The 21,609-nt window shown below is 49.1% G+C and overlaps 1 protein-coding gene across 2 annotated transcripts in view; it reads right to left on the reverse strand.

Moving 5' to 3' along the window:
* UNC13C (unc-13 homolog C) overlaps positions 1 to 21,609 on the reverse strand; it is a 134,998-nt gene that overhangs the window by 34,012 nt on the left and 79,377 nt on the right. For both annotated transcript variants that reach the window (XM_083712377.1, XM_083712376.1), the window contains exons 13-18: positions 18,780 to 18,930; positions 15,805 to 15,873; positions 13,173 to 13,262; positions 12,380 to 12,508; positions 8,533 to 8,666; positions 6,588 to 6,673 (exon numbers count right to left, since the gene is read on the reverse strand). In XM_083712377.1, coding sequence (XP_083568503.1) covers positions 6,588 to 6,673; positions 8,533 to 8,666; positions 12,380 to 12,508; positions 13,173 to 13,262; positions 15,805 to 15,873; positions 18,780 to 18,930 — 659 coding nt within the window. The remainder of the gene's footprint in view (positions 1 to 6,587; positions 6,674 to 8,532; positions 8,667 to 12,379; positions 12,509 to 13,172; positions 13,263 to 15,804; positions 15,874 to 18,779; positions 18,931 to 21,609) is intronic.

The raw sequence follows: 21,609 nt of genomic DNA on the forward strand, positions 1-21,609 counted from the left end.
CGCTGGAAGTGAATGTTCTGCAGCCTCCCAGGTATGCCTTGATCCACCCCCTGCCTGAAAGAGGCTTTGGACCCCATCTGTCCTAAGAAAAAGCAGGCAGTGGCAATTTTGAGGTTGTGCAGGACGCACCTGTGAGAGAGGAGCCTGCTGATCAAGAGAGCCACTGGGGACTCCCTGGTGAAAGAGCTTCCCAAGTTTGAGCCTGTTGTAGGTCTCCCAGCTGGGGGCTGCCACACAAGTGGATCCTCCTCAAGCTTCTCTTGAGGAGCAGGGCAGGAGAGCTGAGCTCCTTCCACTGCCCCTTACGCAGGGGAACAAATGAGCAATTAAAGTGCAGGGAAGGGGGAACTTCAGGCCCCTGCCCCATGAACGCTCTCTTCTATCCTGTCTTCGGGGGCCAGATAGGAGTATTTGGCCCCCAAAGCTCTCCTTAGACTACACCCTTTATCTCCAGGCCACACCCATCACTAACACCTCCTGGGATAATTTTGATCTGGAATGTGTCTGTGAGCAAGGATCATGCCTCTTGCTTGCTTGGAAAAGTGTGTGTGTGTGTACAGAAATCCCAGAACTTTTGTGTGGATGGGATGTAGCCTACAGTACAAAGTTTTGAGTCACATTCATTGCTCTGCCTAGTCTGTGTTTGGCCTAACCTGCGTTTGTCTCCGTCCCAGTTCCCCACTGGCATACGGCCTTTGGAAGGTTGACCAAGAGGGAATGCGGTCCTTTGGCTTAAAAAGCTCTCCCTGCCCCCATGCCCCATGCCAGAATAATTCGCAGCACCCCCTCACTGTGAACTGGATGGCACCCAGCAAGATGCCCCCTATCTAGGTGTGAAATTGGCCAGCAAGGAGTGTTTTTTTTTCTTTCTCTGCTTCCAGCAACAACATGGCAAGTGCCAAATGGATTGTCCCTCCATCAAATGGCTTGGAAGGTCTCCATGACAACCAAGTTCCAAAGAAGCCTTCAAGTCTTCTGGAAGAAAAGCGCAAGGACATAATCCATCTGCATCCAAACTCTCAAGGTGACTGGCAAGACTCCCTCTGCCCTTCTCCGGTGCCAACGTTGTTTATTTATGCCTGTTTTCCTCCTTCAAAGAGGAGGCATTTTTTTGTTCCAAAATGAAAAAAAAAATAATCTGTCGTTTTGGGAAGGATATCAGAAAATGTGTGTAAACAAGACTACCCGCTTCCACTTAGAAATATAATGGAAATGCCACAGATCTCCATTCTGGAGAGCCCTGACTAAGCCAGTGTGTGTAGTGGTTAACAGTGTTGATGAGGACTTGAGAGACCAGGGTTGAAATCCTCACTTAATGGGGAGGGGAAAAGCCATGTATGTCACCTTGAGCTGTTTGGAGAAAAGGTCGGATAAAAACAAATAAAAATAAAAATAAAATAATAATCAAGCATGTGCTTCAATTACTAGCAAATAAAATAGTTCCAATTCTGATGGGATTTGAAGGGAAGTATCTAAAATGAAATATCTTCTGCTGGTTGCTATTGCAGCACCAGAGTTAGGGCAGTTCCCACACACAGGGCTTCAAGCCAAGCGGGTGCAAAATAACACCACCACCTGTATTTACATAGGAACTTACTGAGAAGATCCATTAAAAAACAACAGTATAAAAAGGAATTATTGTGAAAATAGGAAATATTTAGAGAGATGCCATATTTTGTCTTTGCTCAGGGTGCCATAATACCAAAATCCGCCCCTGCCTATTGCTTCAGAGATTTTGTATTTAAATGGCGTCTCTCGGATGTCTTCCCTTCCCCCAGTTCTGGTCTGTAATGGGGGAAAGGCTGCTCTGAATTCTCCAGGGCTAACGGCAGATTGGGGTGCAACTTACTAGCTCCCATCCACTGACACCTGGGCTCAGATGAGATAAAACACCCCATCTCAGATGCCACATCCAGACCAACTGCCACAACCATCTCAGGGTAGCTGTGGGGAGTGGGTGTTTCTTGGGCCCTAAGCCCCTCTTCATTTGGTAATGCTGCACAGAGGCAGAAACTCTACTTTCCCATATTATTTTTCAGGCTCCTCACCCCGATGACTGCCAGCAGGATGATTTTGCACATGTTCCTCAAGGGACGCAGCATCTCTCAGGCTTCTAGCAGCAGTCTTGGCTGCGAGGCGAACATGAGACCCACTTCATCATCATGATGACTCCCTGTCTGCCTCGACAGGCAGAGACAAACGGCTCAGATATAGATCAGCTGTTCTCTGCCAGCGCTGACTCTTCATGGTGCAACTCTGGAGCACAGAAGGAGGCTGGCAACCATCGCCCAGACACCCGTGAAGGAGTTCACCCATGGCCAAAACCCATGCAGAGCAGCCGGCCTGCAAAGGCTCCTTCCTCCTTCCCTGAGCCTTGCAAAGTGGAATGGCTGCTGGTTTGTCGGACACTGGTACTGTCTCTGGCTGCACAGAGAATGAGGCGATGCCCAAAGCCGCAAGGCCTCAAAGCAGGGCTCATTCAGGCCCCAATTGGTGGCGGAGTGGAGGCCGTTTTTGCGCCTGCAATGGATGTCCCCGTTTCTCTTCTTACTCTTCATCTAGGACTTGGGTAGGCAAACTAAGGCTCGGGGGCCAGATCCGGCCCATTCGCCTTCTCAATCCGGCCCGTGGACGGTCCGGGAATCAGCGTGTTTTTACATGAGTAGAATGTGTCCTTTTATTTAAACTGCATCTCTGGGTTATTTGTGGGGCATAGGAATTCGTTCATTCCCCCCTGCCCATATAATCCGGGCCCCCCACAAGGTCTGAGGGACAGTGGACCGGCCCCCTGCTGAAGAAGTTTGCTGACCCCTGATCTAGGGAGTCTGTATTCTGGTGGGGTTGGGGCTCGGCCTTGTCTGCACCAGGCTCCAAAAGGCTTTGTTGGAAACAGTCCCCTCAGGGCATGGCAGCAAAGGCCAGAGACCAATTGTGACAAGCTGCCAAGTTTTATATCTTTGCTTAAAATAACAAGGCATCTGTATGAAGGGGAAGAGGATGGCAAAGGGCGCAGAGCTTCCCAGCTCAAGCGCCTGGCCTGGCCTGGCCTTTGGGAGCCTCCACCAGCCAGGACTCAACATGTGGTCATCTCTGGTGACAAAGCCACAGGAGCTGCCCAAGTGCATTGGTGGACGGGGTGTTCCGGCCGGCTCAGCCTCTTCTTGTCACCAGCAATGGCCAGCTGGTTGGGACAGAGAGAGGAGAAGGATTGCCTGGGATCCCTGGGCTCCTTAGGACAGTCTTCGGAGCAGGAGAGACAGGGGCGCAAGGCTGGCTGTGGCTGGGTCCAGAGCATTCTTCAAAAGTGGGCAGGGAGCGGGGAAGGGCTCTGGGCTGGGGGCAGAGACCTCACCACAACAGTCTGGGGGCACCCCTCTCTCTCTCTCTCTCTCTCTCTCTCTCTCTCTCTCTCTCTGGAAGCTTCTGCTTCTGCTCAACAGCCTTCATTGAAATCTCTGTTGCTGCTGGTGGAATCTATGTTTGAATGCTCTCCCATGTAAAAACATGCTAGTTTGCCTATTCAAACTAGCACAGGAGGGGAAGGGTTCTAAGGCTGCCTTCTCTCTGGAAGGCAAATTATTTTCGGGGAGGGCATTCTTTGATTCAGCAAAGAATTCAGGCATCGGGGCCAAAAGCTGCAGGCTGAAGGGCTTTTGTCCAGCAACAGTGAAGCAATGCTAAGCTTACCTTACCCCCCCCCCACTTCCCCAGTTTGAAATGCACAGGAAGCCCAGCTGCGCATAAAGAGATGTGCTGTCTTCCTTGCTTAAGGAGGCGGCAGCAGCAGCAGCAGCAGCAAGGCAGCCCCAGGACGGCAACCTTCCTCCTCCTAATCCCCAGATCCAGCCTCGTGAAGTCAGGTGGCCATGGAAGCGTTGTGTTGTTGGGGCAACATCTGTTGCCAGGCAGAACACCAGCAGCTCTCTGGACTAAAGCAGCATTAAGGTCTTACGCCGCTAAGAGCAGGAGATAACAATGTGGCACAACCCACAACGTTGGAGAAAATAGGTTAGAAAGCAATGGCATCCTTGCGTTGGGCCTTTCTGAGGCCATGAGGCTCCTCTCTGAATCATGGACGATTCATGTCTACCCAAAATAATAGCCTTTCACATACATCATTGGATTGCTGGGCAGAAACACTGGCGTGGATGGAGCAGAAATACAGGAGGGCAGCTGCCCTGCCCTCTCCCAGGCATGTTTCCCATCCATCCCAGTCTTGCTTTTTTTATACTGTGGGTGCAATGCCTTCCTTTATTCCACATTAAAATTTCATTTGCCTTCAAATAGTTTCATTCAGCAAGTAGTATTAGAATTAGGATTAACAATGCTGTGAAGAAGCACTGGGTGCTTTGGTTTATATGTCTTGGGAGGTTTCAAAGAGAACCCTACCCTCTTGGGGGACTGTCTTTTGAGAAGCCCTGGCCAAGTTCAAGCCCCCTTGCCTGATCCTGGCCACTCCTGTGTGGTGATATCAGGACACTCAACGGCAGGAAGTGAGGGAGGCGAAGCAGGGGTTTCATTGGGTTGGGGAGGGGGTGGGAGGGGGTCAGTGGACCAAGAAGCCACAGCAGTGGGAGAATGGAGCAGAACAGGGCTTTCCAGCCACTGACACTGGAAAGAGAATTTGCACTCTTAGCAGAGATGCTGAGCATTTCAGTTAATTCTAAGCCAACCCAAACAGGAATGCCAACTTGGACCTGCAACTGCGGGTGCCATGCAGGGTGCATGGCCCTGGCACCAAAATTTGTGGGTGCCTGGCTCCTTCATGGGGAATTTCGTTGGTGCTTGGGCACCCAGGGAATTGGTACCTATGCCCCCCCCAATGTTTTAGACTATAATTCCCATCAGCTCCAGCACCCTACAATTCTGCTGGCTGCAGTGCACGGCAGATGTGGTCCAAAAAGCAACTTGGTCACTCAAGCCACATTTTCTTAATTGAAAACCCAAGCAGTCACGCACCCTTGGGTTAACACTGTTGCATTTCGCAGCCCTGTAGCCAAGCTCTTAGTCTTGTCTCTTTAAAAGTAGCCTTTATCAAGGTAGCTCTCAAGCTCCAGGAAAATATTGCTGCTGAACAGCTCAGTGGGAAGCCATTTTCTGCCACTCTGAATATGAAGTGAGTTGATTTCTCATCAAAGCCAGATGCGTAGAGGTGGTCATTTCTGGTCTGGATGCCCCCAGCCACCCTCTCGCCATGGTTCTGCCACTGCCTCTGCCATTCTGCCTATGTCCTCCTTTCTTTATCCCCTGTGTGCATTTCCATGTGCCTCAGCTGGGAGGGGGTCGCTGCCTCATGTTGACGCTCACTCTGTCGAGCGTTTCAGGGGAAAAGCCAGCCATGCAGCCCTCAGCGTTGCTTACTTAACCCATAGGGATCCCTGCCAGGCTCTCTGCTGGAAGATTAACAGCAGACAGGAGGGAAAAGAGGTTCAGAACACGCTCTGTGGTGGGCCAAGGGAAGTCTGTGTCCCAGTAATCTTGCTTTGGGCAGATGGAAGGCAAAGGGTCGTTGCCAATCCACACACACTAACCCTAGTTATGATTTCCGGCCTTCTGGGTGACCATGGTAACCAAGCCTCTTCCGTTTACTCATTTGCCTTTGCCTCTGGAGTGGCAAGGCTCATGTGCCAGTGGCCAAGTCTGTCCTAGGACGTGGGGCCACACAGGACACCCTATGTTTTTGGCACCAACGGGCCAGTGGGGTGTGTGTGTGTGGCACAGGTGGCAGCAGCAGCAGCTCCCCATCCCATCAGGGTCATGAGCCCTCCACCCTGGCTTCCTGATGCTGCCATGGTTCAAATCCTGGAAATGCTACAGGAAAGGGATGCAAGGTCAGCTTCTCAAAGTAGAGGACAATGAAGGAAGGAATCATCCTCTCAGCTGCACATAAATCCAATTCATGTGGCCAAGTGTAGTGTGAACAGCCAAAGACTTATTTCGTCAAACACCCATGATGCTCCAGGAAGAATATTTTCTACTCTTGCGTTGCTCCTTTGTGGATAACTCTAAAGACTCACCACTTTTATTACACTGGCAAATGCTTCTGGGGATGAAGATGTTTTGACCGGCCAGCTCTCCACACTAAAGGTAAAGGTAAAGGTACCCCTGCCCGTACGGGCCAGTCTTGACAGACTCTGGGGTTGTGCGCCCATCTCACTCAAGAGGCCAGGGGCCAGCGCTGTCCGGAGACACTTCCGGGTCACGTGGCCAGCGTGACATCGCTGCTCTGGCGAGCCAGAGCCGCACACGGAAACGCCGTTTACCTTCCCGCTGGTAAGCGGTCCCTATTTATCTACTTGCACCCGGAGGTGCTTTCGAACTGCTAGGTTGGCAGGCGCTGGGACCGAGCAGCGGGAGCGCACCCCGCCGCAGGGATTCGAACCGCCGACCTTTCAATCGGCAAGTCCTAGGCGCTGAGGCTTTCACCCACAGCGCCACCTGCGTCCGCTCTCCACACTGGTTAATACTAAATGTACCATTTTCTTTGCTGGGTCATTCCTGCGAACACCCCACATCCCCGCAATCCCACCTGCTGCTCCACATAGAAATAGCCCCCTGCTCTGCTAGGGAGCATCTGCACCCCCTACCTTCCAAGGCGTATTTCATGTCCTGTGCAAAAAGGGTCCACATGATCTCTGAACTGACTTTGCCCATGTTCAGCTCTTGAGGGAACCTGGAAGAAAGCAACGGGAGGGGCGTTGTCAGTTTTCCTGCTGGCAAGGGTGGCATGCGCCATAGTGGCACCCTTCAGCCCTAGACACCCCTCAAAGAGAAGGGGCTGGAACATAGTGGTGCCCCCCCTGGCTTGCACTGCCCCTTAGATTTCCCCATGGCACTCGCTGTACGTGGGAAAGGGTCGCAGGAGTGGGGGGGGGCAGGGAGGGGCAGCTGCTCCCCGTCAATCAATAAAATTAAATAAAAATACATAGCTAACTGAGATTCTGCCCCCCCCCAACAAGAGGCCTGCCCCCATTAAGAAAGGGCTTGCCACCCCAACAAAAATTCTGGCTATGTCCATGGGGAGGGGTCATTCCTCTGGGCAAACCAGCCCTGTACATGGGGAAAATGTAACAACTGAGAGGGCCGTCTTCCCATCATATACATAAATTAAAGGAGTGGCAGTCCCCACCCCCACCCCATAAACACATAACGAAAATAAGAAGTGGAGCAAGAGGACCTGTTCACTTTCACTTTGTGTGCACAGAACTATCCCTTCCATGGATGAGATGGAGGGAGGCTCTACGACGTTCCTCTGAACCTCTGGGCCCACAAAGGCCCACTGGACTGGGATGGCAGGACTGGAACTGTTGGAGCTGTGGGTGGGCAACAGTCCGTACAGTATTCATTTGGAGGTTGCATGGAGGAGCATGTCCCCTTTTGGGGAGGGCTCCTATTGAAATAGAGCTCAGGGATAAGCTGCAGGGGCAGCAGTGGGGCTGGTGGGGCTGGTGCCCCCCAAGGAAAGCAGGAACGGCTTTAAGCCAGAAGGAAGCTCAATTCTGGCAACCAGAACTGTTAGGAAAAGGTCCTGAGTGAGCTTCAGCAGGGTGCTGGGGTCAGGCCTAGTTCAGCCTTGCCCAAAGATGCTCAGCTCCTGATTTTGCAAGGCTGGTCAGGGCAATGCCAGCTCCATGGGGTGGGCAAGAATGAGCTCTTAATGCATTTTCCCTAGCTCACTGCTAGATAAGCTTTTCCGGATTATTTTGCTTTCAGGAGAGCTGTGCAAATTTGGCATTTTAAAAATATCCTCTTTATTTGTTTACCTTAATACCCAGGGACTGGGAAGTGCAAAGGTGGCGAAGATCGCCAGCCAGGGCAGGGCTGCCCTCGCACTGACTCCCCAAAGGAAATCAGCATAAGGGAGGGTGGTTTTGTCAGCAGGTGCTATCAGGCTAGCTCTTGATCTGGGGCCACCTGACTTTAACAATGGTGGATGCTGTGGCTACTCCACACAGTGGCCACTCCTGGGCTGTGGGTTGCCTACCTGCAACCACAATTCCTGTGGCTGGTCTACTGTCCTAGTGGCTCTGCTTTCCTTCCTTAATGACCATTTGTAGTGGGGTGGTGGGTTTTTTTGGAAGGGGGAAGGATACAGCAAAGTAGGGTCTCTGGCACAGAAAGTCAAGCATCCTAAGGTCTACAGATGTGAACAAAACATTTAAAAAGAAGAAGAGTTTGGACTTGATATCCCGCCTTTCACTCCCCTTAAGGAGTCTCAAAGCGGCTAACAATCTCCTTTCCCTTCCTTCCCCACAACAAACACTCTGTGGGGTGAGTGGGGCTGAGAGACTTCAAAGAAGTGTGACTGGCCCAAGGTCACCCAGCAGCTGCAGGTGGAGGGAAGCAAACCCGGTTCACCAGATTACGAGTCCACCGCTCTTAACCACTACACCACACTGGCTCCCCAAAAGGAGCTAAAATGCTACAGCGGAAAGACAACTTTTCTTCCGCTGATTATTCCTAGCAGTGTTCTACGGGTGAGCTCACAGCAGGCCTTGTGAAATGTCTGTCTATCCCCCCCCCCCTTCTTACTGGTTCAAGACAGGAGTGTAGGCCATCTTGTCTTCATCAATGATGGTAACCATGAGGGTAATGAGCTGCGTCCAAAAATCCAGATTCTGAGTAGTTGGACCCTGTTCCTCCCGAGGAATATCTTGCTTTTTACCCTGTTACCGGGAAAAGGAAAGGAGAAAGAGTCCATGCTATTTTTCTATTAACACTGTCCGCCCCACCCCCCTTTCGCTAAAAGCAGGATGCAGAAAAAGCCCTGCAAAACAGGCTTTCCCAGGGTTGCTGGAAGTGCCTGCCTCTTTGCATCTGCTCATTGCTGAAGTCAACAAAGGCCTCCTCTGGGAAGGCAAGAGAGCCCAGGCTGAGCACTGCACTGCCCTCCTTGGCCACACACACACCCACCCTGACCGCCTGCGGTGTCAATGGTTGGTCTGAGCAGTGCTTCTCCCAATTATGCTCTGCAGAGCAATTCCTCAGACATCCCTCTCTCTAGGCACAGCTCTCCCTTAGAAGACGCAAGTGCAAGCCAAGCAGCTGGTTGGAAGTCAAAGCTGATCCCAGTGATGGCTGCAGCCTTGCTGGAGGTGCAAGGAGCTGTTCAGCCAGGCAACTGCTGAGGACAGGAGCTTATGGCTCAGCTGGGCCACTGCTGCCTCCTCCAGGCAGTGATGGTGGGTTTTAGTTATTGGTTTCCCCTGGGAGCCAGCACTGCCATTAAGGGGCTATTAATCGCCAAGGCGTCAGCCGCACTGAACAGGAAGCATTAAAATGGACTGGGCCAGGCAAGAAGATGCTTTTGATTAAAAGTGATAGATGCCCTTGAAGGCTGCCTTTGACAGCAGAACAAAAAAGGAAAACACCACAAATCAGATCAAGAAAAGGACAGGAGGACAGCGCAGTAACAACATCCCTGGAAAAAGCCAGGGACCAAAGGAGGAAATTCCAGACTCAAGCATCCATCCTGTGATTTTATCTCTGTGCTGTTGTTTTAAACCATTTTTACAAAAATTAAATTTTTAAGTAAATTAATATCTATTTTTTAAAGTTGTTATGGAAATGCAATTTACATGCTATTGTTTCATATGCGTTATTATATTGTAAATCACTTCAGGGGTGCCTCATGAAAAGCGGTTGAACTACTGAGAGCGCAATCACATGGGCTGTTATTTCAATACTGTTGCATTGATCGTTTTCCTTTATGCTGTGAGCCATTTTGGGTGTTCCCTGGAAAAAGGAAAGCAGGGTGCTCTCCAGACCTCCTCCAGCTGCTTGGAATCCAGCTTCATTGTCTGGCAAAGGTTGCAGCTACTCAGCACTTATGGCAAGTAACAAATGTTAAAACCAGCAAAAGAAAACTGAAGGGCAAGTCAGCTGAAAAGAGATGGGGAAGCCCTGGGACCCTGTGGAGTCTCTGGATACAGACCCGTTCATGCTGCCCTGATTGTTCTCAGAAGGAACGTTCTGCCAGGATTTCTGGTGCTGCTGAAAGACCTCCCAATGTTGTTGTTGTTGTTGTTGCTGCTGCTGTTGCTGCTGCTGTTGCTGCCGCCACCGCTGCTACCTTTGCTCTTGGGGAACTTTAGCAGGTCACATACTTCCCTTATTTCACACACATGGGCCTCGTTTGCATCTTACTCATGAGTAATGCTGATTCTAATTGCTCCGGATGTACCCAAAGTTAGACATGAAAAGCACTGCTCAAAGCAAGCTATTTGTCTAAGCTCTTGGGTGTACTTTTTTCATGCCAAACAAGGTTCAGACTCCAAAATATTGCCTTTGTTTTAACATCCACAAAGAGGCACGCAGCCTGAGCTGCTTGGATCCTTGTAAACACGAGTTGATGGCGAAGGTGACTGTGGAATGTGTCCGAATGTCATTCAGAGATTAGCTGGGAGAAAAATGATGGCTATAAAGGCAGGCAGAGGCAACTCATAGGTGATAAGGGCTATCATTGTTTTGCATCAATGACTGAATTCTTGCTATGCGTCAGAAGCAGCCGGTTGTAATGACAGTTCTGAGCACCAGGCCCCTTCAGGTTCATCCAAGAGGTAACCGAACCACATGCGTTGTGCTTGTAAAGAGGTAACTGTTGCCAGGAAAGGAAGGAAAGAACAAGCGCTGGCTTCTTTTACTGGTTAAGTGAGAGACAAGCCAATCCCTGGGTGACGCCATTAAAAAAAGGATTCCAATTGCAGACCTCAGGCAAAGAGCAACCTTCACGATTTCTTCTTCCGTAAAGGCAAGGGACACTTTTACTGTTACAATGCTCATTTAATTGATCACATCTTGGTTGTTGGCAATTTGGCTGCCTGTCTCTTTATTGCCCTCTATTATCCCTCCTTTTAGAAGGGTGAGAGGAAGGAATATGGCCAATTTCCACTTTTATTGCAGTGATTTCATTGCAGGCCAGGTTGGGATGAGGCAGACTGTAGCTTGCTGGAACCAGCAGTGAGAATGAGAGAGAGGCAGCTTCATTCAATCTCGGGGTCTGACTGGAGCAGTGAGTGGGTGGGATGCCCCCACAAACAGGGCATGGAGGTGAGGGTCCTCCACTAAAGGACTGGTATTCCTATTGTGCAGAGTCTATTGTCATGCCCCGAGACCCTTTCATTTCAGAGGCATATGGGAGGGAGAGGATTGTAGTTCAACCCTGCGGCATTCCCAGTTCCATGGTATGAGCAATAGGTATCAATCTGAAAGGCTGGTAGTCAGCAGCAAATCCCAGCAGCCACCCATACTGGTTCATAGGAAGCCTACTTGGTGCTACTGCCCATCATCTGGGACCCAAACATCTACAGAACCACCCCTCATTCCTGCTCTGTAGAGAGCGAGTTCCTTCATTGAACGATGGCATTGAGGAGGCCCATCTTTAGGCATCCCTAGGAACCTTGAGAAATTAGGTGGATGAGGTTCCGTTTCCCCCGTATGTTTCTGAGCACAATTCAAAGTGTTGGTGCTGACCTTAAAAGCCCTAAACGGCCTTGGCCCTGTATACCTGAAGGAGTCTCTCCACCCCTATGGTTCAGCCCGGACACTGAGGTCCAGCTCCAGCTTCTGGCAGTTCCCTCACTGTGAGGTTACAGGGAACCAGGCAGAGGGCCTTCTCAGCAGCAGTGCCCTTCCTGTGGAATGCCCTCCCATCAGGTGTCAAAGAGATTAAGAACTACATAACTTTTAGAAGACATATGAAGATAGCCCTGTATTGGGAAGCTTTTAACGTTTGATGTTTTACTATGTTTTTATATGTGCTGTAAGCTGCCCAGAGTGGCTGGGGAAACCATTGGTCAGGCCTGGTTTTATCAGCTTACCACTGGCCATTGACCAGGCCTGGTTTTATCATCTTACATCCCCCAGCCCCCTCTCCCTCCTTCTTTCTTTCTTTCTTTCTTTCTTTCTTTCTTTCTTTCTTTCTTTCTTTCTTTTTTTCTTTCTTTCTCTCTCTCTCTCTCTCTCTCTCTCTCTCTCTCTCTCTCTCTCTGCTCTCTTGCAGTGGTTTGTGCTCAGGGCTTGCAGGTCAAGGATGAAATTGGCTCCAGCGATCTGTACATCACGGTGCAAGTGGGCAAGACCAAACCCAGCCAGATTATTGGCAGGGTGTAAATAATTTGTGGTGCAGCTCGAAGGATGAACTCCCTCCTCAGACATGCCCGCTTGCGGCCACTTTTGCTATATTTTAGGAGCCCAGTGACTGCCTGGGCAGCCATGGGCCCAGTGCTGGACTTGGGACCCTGGCTAATGCCCTTGCTTGCCCCCCTCTGGAAAGGGCCTTCAAAGCAGGGCTGGGCAGGAGAGAGAGGAGAGCTCTGCTAACAGGGCTTTCCAGCAATGCCAGATGACTGCAGGGGCTGCAAAGGGATCCAAAGCTTACCTGGTCCATTAGCTGAGAGTAAAGCTCATAGCAGTTGTCAAAAATGTATTTGTACGTGGAATCCAAGCAGGCTCGGACGCAGTCCTTCACAACCGCACTGGCTCGGGGTGGACTCTGCAGTTCCAGGACCTGAGGAGCATCACACAGAATCCATGGGCCAGAGTACAAGCAGCAGCTGGCTTCAAAGTCTGCAGAGCTGTCTCTTGCCAAATTACTGGGCCAACTCTTACCAGGTGTGCAGGCAGTATTTTGAGCCTCAACACCCCAGAATCTCTCAACGATGATAACTTAAGGATGCTATTTGTCAATTTCCAAGGTGATGGGGGGGGGGGGGAGACACACCAGGGAAATTTGTTTTCATCAGAAGAGAAGGGGTTTAGAAGCAGCCTCCCTCCCTGCACAAGGCCCAGAGTGGTTTTGGGGGGTAAGATGGTGGACTCAGAGGAACCTTAGGGAGCGAGAACATTCTAAATAACAATGTCCCCCTGTTTTACAGTTTATGATTTCTGGTCAAACGAGAAAACAGCATCTTATACTAAATTTCGTCATTTTACTATATGTGGGAAACATTCAAACCAGCTCTTTTGAGTCCCTCCCTCCCCCTCCCCTTGCCTGATTCACAGTTGGGAGATTCTGTGGAGGATTTTGAAGTCATCAAGCAACCCCCCCCCCCCGCTTCCCCGAGGGGAACCCCCCCCCCCAGCTGCCACCGCAAAGCACTGAGAAATTGATCCTGGTGGTCTTGAGGAGCACATTATGGTAAATAAATGTCTAGAACAAGAGCTGGAATTACCTTCATGCGGAAAAATGTAATGCTTGTTAGCAGATCCACGGTTGATTTCAGGTCTTGAAGCCTCTCAGGGCTGGTGGCAGGGAAATTATCCTGGCACGCAAACAGAACAGAAAATGTAGAGAACAAAACCGTCGGGGTTTTGACAGCCAGCAAGTCAACAGAGCCAGGCTCCGGGTGTCCCTGGAGTCAACACCCCGCTCTGGCAGCAAGCAGGCATGGAGCCAGCAGGATGAGAAATGGTGGAAAGCATCGCTCTTGCAATGGCTTCGCTGGGAGAAGAAGCGGGACTTGTGCTTCAGGGCACATCAGAGATGGCCAAGGCAGGGCTTCCTCTCAGCTCCCTGTTGGGGTTTGGCAGAGAAATAGCACCCAAGCCGGCAAGTGGGGAGAACCTTTTTCCTCCTCTGGGAAGTGTGGGAAAATGCCTTTGCACCACCAGCTCTTTCCTGCTGGGATGAGCAGCAGCTGGTGAAATAGGGAAGGGCACTTTGCCTCAAGCACCACATGCAAGATGCACAGTCTCCCTCTCAGGCCTTGAAAAGTTACCACCCTCTTGCAAATGCATACAAGATGTGTCATTTAAACCTTCCCTATTATTCTTAAGCTTTGCCAGCAGGGCTTGGATGTGCCTTGGGAGTTCCTTGCTCCAATGCACATTATTTTGCCACCTCTGTGCTGTGACTTTTCTGCGAGAACAATTGCAATGGAGGAGGCAAAATCTTTCCACTCTCTCCCCTCCACAAAGCTCATCTTGCTTTTTGTGCCAAAGAAAACCACACCACAATTTTGGAAGGGAAGCCGAGAGACATTTGTCTTGTCCCTGTCAGTGCTCAGGTGCCCAAAACAGTGCTCAGGTGCTCAAAATCACTAAACAGCAGATAGGAACACCCCACCTATGCCCATCCAGGAGAGATTCGGTCAGTCTGTGCCCCCCCCATTCAGCCCATCTCTCCAGCACAGACTGAATTAAACTCAAGGTTTTCTCCAGATTATCAGTACGGCATGGTTGCATTTCACACATTTAACTTGAGTGATTTCAAATATATATGGTTGAAGGAAGGCTGGTTGAAATTCCATAAGTTAAATGGAAGCAAGGCAGATAACTTAAAAGCTCTTTTTGCACCGGGGTTTCCCAGCACGAAAAGAGTTGTGAAACTCTTTGCCTTTCTTTTCGGGTGCTGGTTTTGGGATGCTCTCACAAGCAGTGCTTTTTTCCGGGGGGGGGGGGGGAATGCAGGGGTACCCATACCCCTAAACATTTTGTGAATCTTTGTACTTTTGTCCATTTACTGTATTTATTTTCCCCAATTTGAACTATAAAATGGTGGTTTTTCTTGAGTCAAAATGAGAGTACCCCTAAACGTTGTTTTTTAAAGAAAAAAACCACACACTGCTCACAAGATTTTGCAAGGCTTCTCTGAATTCCCACGAGATCTCATGCCAGCATCCCTAGCCTTCTGGAGACAGCATACTGAGCAGGTTTTGCCCTGCAAGCAAGGCGGAAAGCTTAAAAGCTCTTTTAGTGCCGGGAACACTGAGTGCAAAAAGAGCTTTTAGGCTAGGGATGCCTGGGCGCGGCAGTTTGAGTATATGCCTTTTGCCATATATGCAGAACCCTTGGAACTGAACCTCCATATAAGATACTGTACTTTGTGGGATTCACCTTTCCTCCATATGACCTGCCTACTGACCATTCATCCTAATTTGCCGGGCACAAAGCTTACCTGGGGATTAGACGAAGCCTAGTCTTTACTGAGCTTTCTTCTGATATGCTTGTGGGGGAGCTCATGCCTCTGCTCCCTCATCTTTTGTTTATCCCAGGCTTTTCAGTGCTTGCCCTTCCCTAACCACAAAAGTCTACTTATTTATTTTTTAATGGATAAGTTACGTGAAGGTGACAGAGTGCTCTAATTGCACAGGCCTACATTTCCTTTCCTGTGCCTAAAGCTGTCCCACAAAGTAGTGACATGGCCTGGAGCAGCGTTCGAAATTTGCCAGTCAGCAGGAACATTTTGCACCTGGCAAATTGGCCACTGGCGACCAAGTCAAGATGCCCGGGTGCCAGGATGGTGCATGCCTGGAGATTCTTGGATCTGGACTGTTTTCACACATTAGCAACACATCCTGTAGAATTCCACCCATTATATTTTATCTGCACAACCAAAACGAATTTCAGAAACCAAAAAGTCGTGCTGAAAAATACGACTTTTGAGCCATCTGGCCCCAAAAGGCAACTAGGCATTCCATTTTGGTGCCTGTAACCCTGGTTTAAGGAGCCATTTGAGAAACTATCTGAATTTCTAACACTGGTCCCTGGAGGCACCATCCATCACAGGCTGGGAATTTAGTTGTACACAATTGGCTGCATCCCTGGTGCGACAAATCTATTTAAAAACAGCAGCATACTTTTTGCAATTTGAAAAATGGTGGAGAAATGCATTAAAAGGTGCGCTAACAAGTCAATGGGAAGGTGCTAGCAAATGAGAACAAATGCTCAGGAAAGGCCACACATCATAGAAATCCTCTGAAGCTTTGTGCAAGCAAATTAGGATGAATGTGCTCTAAACAGGTTATCAGGAGAAGCCCCCACGTCAGGCAAAAGCGGTGGGCGAAAGGGGGTTGCTGTACCTACCCTATATTTGGAGAGGTCAATCCTCAATGAATTGTGCAGCTGATCAAGCAGTTTAATGAACTTTTCTCTCTGTGTGGGAAAACAACAGCACAGAGAGTTACAGGTAAGATAGTGACTTGGTCACAACTACAGCACTCTTGAGTGCAAATAGATGGCTGCCTCCTCTGCCCTTCTGACTCCTGCTAAAGAGGTTGGAAAAGCTAGAAGCAGCAGGGAGGTTCTTCAGGCATCCTCCAGAAAAGCCCAAGGTTGGAAATTAACGGAGCTGGGGGCTGGAGCACTTGTAAGGCAGAGCCACCTCTCCGCAAAGCCAGGACTCCTGGGACTTTGCTGCGGCTGCTGCATAGAATTGTAGAATTGCAGAGCTGGAAGGGTCCCCAATGATCCTCTAGTCCACCCCTGAAACCCAGGAATCACAACTGCTCCCTTCAGAAGAATTTTAATTTGCAGGGGGCATAGCCCAGTGATTAAGCACCTGCTTTGCATAAAAAGGTCTTGGGTTTGATCCCTGGCAGCATTTTTCAGCTCAACTGACCACACAGATTGTCATGAGGATAAAATCAGAAAGAACCAGGAGTGCTGCCTAGAGCTCATTGCAATAAAGATTGGATACAAATGTAATCATAGTAATAATAATATTAATGTTGATGTCACCAATAATTTTTTTTTAAGAGTACCAGAATTGATGTGTGAACATTGATTGTATAACTAAATAAAAGCCAATGCAATATTCCCCCCCTCCCCAGCTATTTTTAGGTTTTCCTGATCCACAGGATATTTGGAAGAGTTTGATTTTAGGAAACGAAGACGAGCCAAGCGCTGTCCCTGAACTCAGGGCTCCATTCCCTGCTGATGGCCAGGCTTGATATCCATCTGTTGAACGCCAAATTGGATTGGCATTTGCGTCAAAGGCAAATTAGCATTAACTTCGGAGAGAGGACTTTAGCTTGCGGAGATTAAGATAAACATGTTCTGAACAAGAGGGAACGGGAGTTCGGAACAGGGGACTGGGCCACTGGGGTGGCGGGTGAGACTTTTGTTTCCAAAAGCTACAATGAACCTCCCAGGCGGCCGTGAAATCACGCGAAATCAAAGGTGGGAGAAAGGCTTTCTACAGGCTCCCAAACAGTTTGCGATAAGCCTGCTAACCCTGCTGAACTGAGTTATGACAGAGAATTTGTCTGGGTGTGCTGGGGGTGAGAGAGAGTCACTCTACTTTCTGGCTTTTGTGTGTGGGGGAGGGGGGATGTCCTTTCCTTAGCCTTGTCACTCTTTGTTCCTGGCAGCTGAGCACTGAAGTCTCTTCTCTTGTTATTGAAAGTAATGCTTTCACATCAAGATCATTGGGGGTGAAACATAAAGAAGACTGTGGAGGTTTTATTTTGGATTGAGGTCACACCCCTCATCCCCCCCCCCCCGCCCCCAGCCAACAAGAGTGCTGGGAGGGGCTCAGACATAACACCGGTCTTGAAAGACCTACACTGGCTTCCAGTATGTTTCCAAGCACAATTCAAAGTGTCGGTGCTGACCTTTAAAGCCCTAAACGGCCCCGGCCCAGTATACCTGAAGGAGCGTCTCCACCCCCATCATTCTGCCCGGACACTGAGGTCCAGTGCCGAGGGCCTTCTGGCAGTTCCCTCGCCGCAAGAAGCCTAGTTACAGGGAACCAGGCAGAGGGCCTTCTCGGTAGTGGTGCCTGCCCTGTGGAACACCCTCCCACCAGATGTCAAAGAGAACAACAACTACCAGAGAAAAACAACTACCAAACAACTACAAGACATCTGAAGACAGCCCTGTTTAGGGTATCTTTTAATGTTTAATACGATTATTGTATTTTAATATTCTGTTGGAAGCTGCCCAGAGTGGCTGGGGAAACCCAGCCAGATGGGTGGGGTATAAATAATAAATTATTATTATTATTATCAGACCCTTTGCAGTCTTTTAAAAACATATCTCTTGTTTTCCACAGCTGGTTTCTTAGCCAGAGAAGTTCTGGGTGGCCAGCCCCAAAGGCTACTCCACCAACATGCTGGGTTCTTGGTCTAGTCTGCACAATTCTTCTTTTTACTAGAATGAGGTTACCAGATTTTTTAAAATGAATCTGGGGACACTTTCCAACTTCCTACTAAATAGATGGATTTTGTCAGGGGACGGGTTTGTAAATCTGAGGACTGTCCCTGGGAAACGGGGATGTCTGGTAACCTTATACTAGAAGAAGCAGTGGTGCCATATTGGTTGGAGTGTTGGCCTGAGACCTTGAGAGTCCGGGGTGTAATCCCCACTCAGCCACAAAGCCCACTGGGTGACCCAGCACTCACCTCAGCCTTGCCTACCTCACAGGGTTGTTGTGAGGATAAAATGGGGAGGAAGAGAGCCATGAATGCCACCTTGAGCTCCATGGAGGATGATAGGAACGTAACAAAATAAAAAAATAAAAAAATACTACCCTGAGGGCTAGCAACTTGGTGTGTGTGTGTTGAGCAACAAGACTAATTTAGGGAATAACAAAAATCCACATCACAACAAGGCATAATACCCATAAAAGGTGTTCACATAACATCTTCGATCCAGCCAGCTCAAATTTCATTGCAGTTCCTTGTCTTATTTCTTCTCTTTTAAGCTACCCGTTCATTTATTGTTTTGTTTGTTTTTGGTCTGGTTCCAGCCCTTAGTTGGCTCCTGAAGCAGCAGCCACGGTTTTCAGTTACAAATGTTACAAAGAGAAGGGAGTGGGGAGCAAAGATGAGAACCATTCAGACTTACACTGGGGACTCACAAATCAAACAAGAAAAACAATACAGCTCCACCCTTGGAGATCAAATTGCAAAGATGCACTTCAGTGTGACACAGAAATATAAGCCAGAGTCAAGTCTTGGTGGTCTTGATGCCTCAGGGACTGCGGGTGAAGGAGCATTTCCCCCGGGGGAACCTGGACTGAAAACAAACAAGGTGAAGCAGAAGAAAGCAGCACCTACCCCAAAGTTGGTGGCAGCAAATCGGTCCGAGGCAGAGACGTTGGTTGTGGCCGTGGTGTGAGCGTAGAAGGCATTAATGTTGGCCAGCAGAGTGCTCATGACTGCCGGGACACCGGGACACATGTACTTGGAAGACAGGCAGGAGAAATGCCTAGGAGGGAGACCAGATGGGCAGGCTGAAGCTCTGCTAGCGAGATGGGGGCCTCCAGCTGCAGAACAGGGGATCCACCATGCCCAGAACAGTGTGAAATGAAGACAGTCTTTAAAACCACAAAACTGAACTTGGAGAGATTTGGAATGACCCTTCACAGCTTGCATGTCAAAACCCAACTTCTCCTGGAGGATGCTGGGTGGGCAGAGATGGGGCAGTGGCGGAGCCTCCTTCCCCTTTTGCTTTTTGGCCATGCCCTCTCCAACTGTTTGTTTTCGTGCCAATAGCAGCTTCATGCGGGGTGTGTATATGTGCTTATAGGATTGCCACTTTTGTTCTGGTAAAATACAGGACAGGACAGTGGCGGGCAGGGGGGGATGTTGGGGTGGTTTCCTTTTCTACTTGGTGCTGAAATGACTTCAAAGCAATCCTTTACATTCAATTGCAGTTAAACCAGATAGGCCCTCTCACTCTCTCATACACACACACACACACACACACACACACACACACAGAGAGAGAGAGAGAGAGAGAGAGAGAGGAATTTGTAAATCTGTCTGTGCTTTCCTACCCAGAGTTGAAATACATAACCCTTCACCAGTGGCATACCGTGGGTTGCCAGCTCCTGGGGCAGAGGTGGATGGGTGGGAGGGAAATGGATGCAGTACACATGCACATTCAACTGCCTAATGGCATTCGTGTCACCCAGGAGATAAGAAAAAAAGAGTTGTTCCATTGTCTGGAGAAGTCACTTCCTGGTTTGCATGGAGTAGTCGTGTTTTCGGCAACAGAAGTGCGCAGCTGTATTGAGTCAGCACCAGGTGTTGAAATTTCACACCTTCTAGGGAGCTACTTTCCCCCCACCCTCCTCTCTCAAATACCATGTAGGTAAGTATGTTCAGAACTGGGCCTTCTGGACTACACTGGCACAAACCACTTGTCTGTAGAGCCCTGGAACCTGTTGCTCTCTGAGGGACGGGGCCTGACGCCCCAGGCTGCAGCTCTGTGGATGACCACCTTAACCCAGCTGAAGCTGCAGGGAACTGGAAACAACAACATGAAAGCTGTGCTTTGGTTTGCTACTCCCTGGGGCTGGGGCGAGGAGTGGTAGCAATGAGAAAAAAGGAAAAGAATGGAACAGGAGGTGGCTTTTTCAGCCAACACAGCAATGCCTTTCCTATAGGAGCGGAATGGGTATTTGAAGAGGCTCTACCGACCCCTGATCCAGATGCTCATTTGACAATGCCCAACAAACCAAGGTTAAGTAATGGAATTCTGATGGCTAACAATCAGAATTGCAAAGCACAGGGATGGCAAAAGGCAACTTGGAGTAACAGAGCAAGTGTTAGACCCGTGAGAGTCAAATTCAAATTCCTGCTTAGCTGTGAAGCTTCAGGCCAGTCACTCTGACTCTCAGCCTAGCTGACCTCACAGAGCCGTTGTGAGGATGAAAGGGGGATCACAGGGACAACCACACATGATGCCTTCTGTTTCTTGGGGCAGGGGGCGGGGAAGGTGAAATAAATCAGCCAATGAGCAAACTGGTGGAGGGAGGCAAAGGATTCATGAGTTGGTTTCTTTTTTTTTTTTAAATATTTTTATTAAGGATTTTCTTGTTTTACAGAAGTGTAGTGCCTCGTATTTTTTTTTCTTCTTCTTCCATGTAACGTTTTTACAAATCCGTTTCATTTGTTGAGGCATTAGGGGGAGAAGAAAACAGAAAGAAAAAAGAAAGGGGGGGTGGGGACAGGGAGGATGGATGGGGGTGGGGTTGGGTGGCGGTGTTTCTATTATGTTTAATGTATGTAGAGTTTGGTGTCAGCGTTGCTTGTGTTGTTCACTTGTGTTCCTTTGGTGGTGAGAGAGGTTGGGGTTGGCTTAGGGTGTGATTGTTTGCTTGTGATTGGCTGTGGTGATCTTTGTTTTCGTGTGTGAGTGGGGTGGGTGGGTGTTTTGGATCAGGTTAGCCATATTGATTTGTATGCTGTTGGTGGATTATTGTCATTGTCCTGTTGGGCTGTGTATGTGATAAAGGGGAGCCATACCGGGGTGAAGGCGTCTTCTTCTGTTTGTCCCCGTGTCAGTTTCAGTTTATTAGTTAATTTTTCTAGTAGGGCTGTTTCCCATACTATTTGGTACCATTGGTCCATGCTTACTCCTGACAGGTCTCTCCAGTGTCTGGTTATGATGTTTCTGGTTGCTGAGAGCAGTTGGGTTATAAGTTCTTTGTGGTGTAAATGGGCATTGTTGTCTTGGAAGATGTTTAGTAGGGCCAATTCTGGGGTGATGTCTATTACTTGCTTAGTTATTTTACATATTTCTTGTATGGCTGTTGTCCAGAATAGTTGAATTTTGGGACACTCCCACCACATGTGGAGGTATGTGCCTGAGGAGGTGCACCCTCTCCAGCATTTTGGTGAGGTTCCTGGGTGTATTAGCGCTAGTTTCCTTGGTGTTAGGTACCACCTGTAGGTGAGTTTCAGTGTGAGTTCTTTTCTTTTTGTTGATATGGATTTAAAGGGGGGTTTAGACCACATTCTGGTCCATTGAGTGGGGTTAATCTCATAGCCTATGTCATTCTCCCATTGTTTTTTGATTGTGTCTAGGGGATTTGCGGGATTTTGGAGTAGTATTTTGTATATTGCAGATACCGTCCCTTTACCGTTTCCCTTTGTTGTT

The sequence above is a fragment of the Podarcis gaigeae genome (genome assembly GCF_964106915.1).
Source record: "Podarcis gaigeae genome assembly, chromosome: 14".
NCBI lineage: Eukaryota > Metazoa > Chordata > Lepidosauria > Squamata > Lacertidae > Podarcis > Podarcis gaigeae.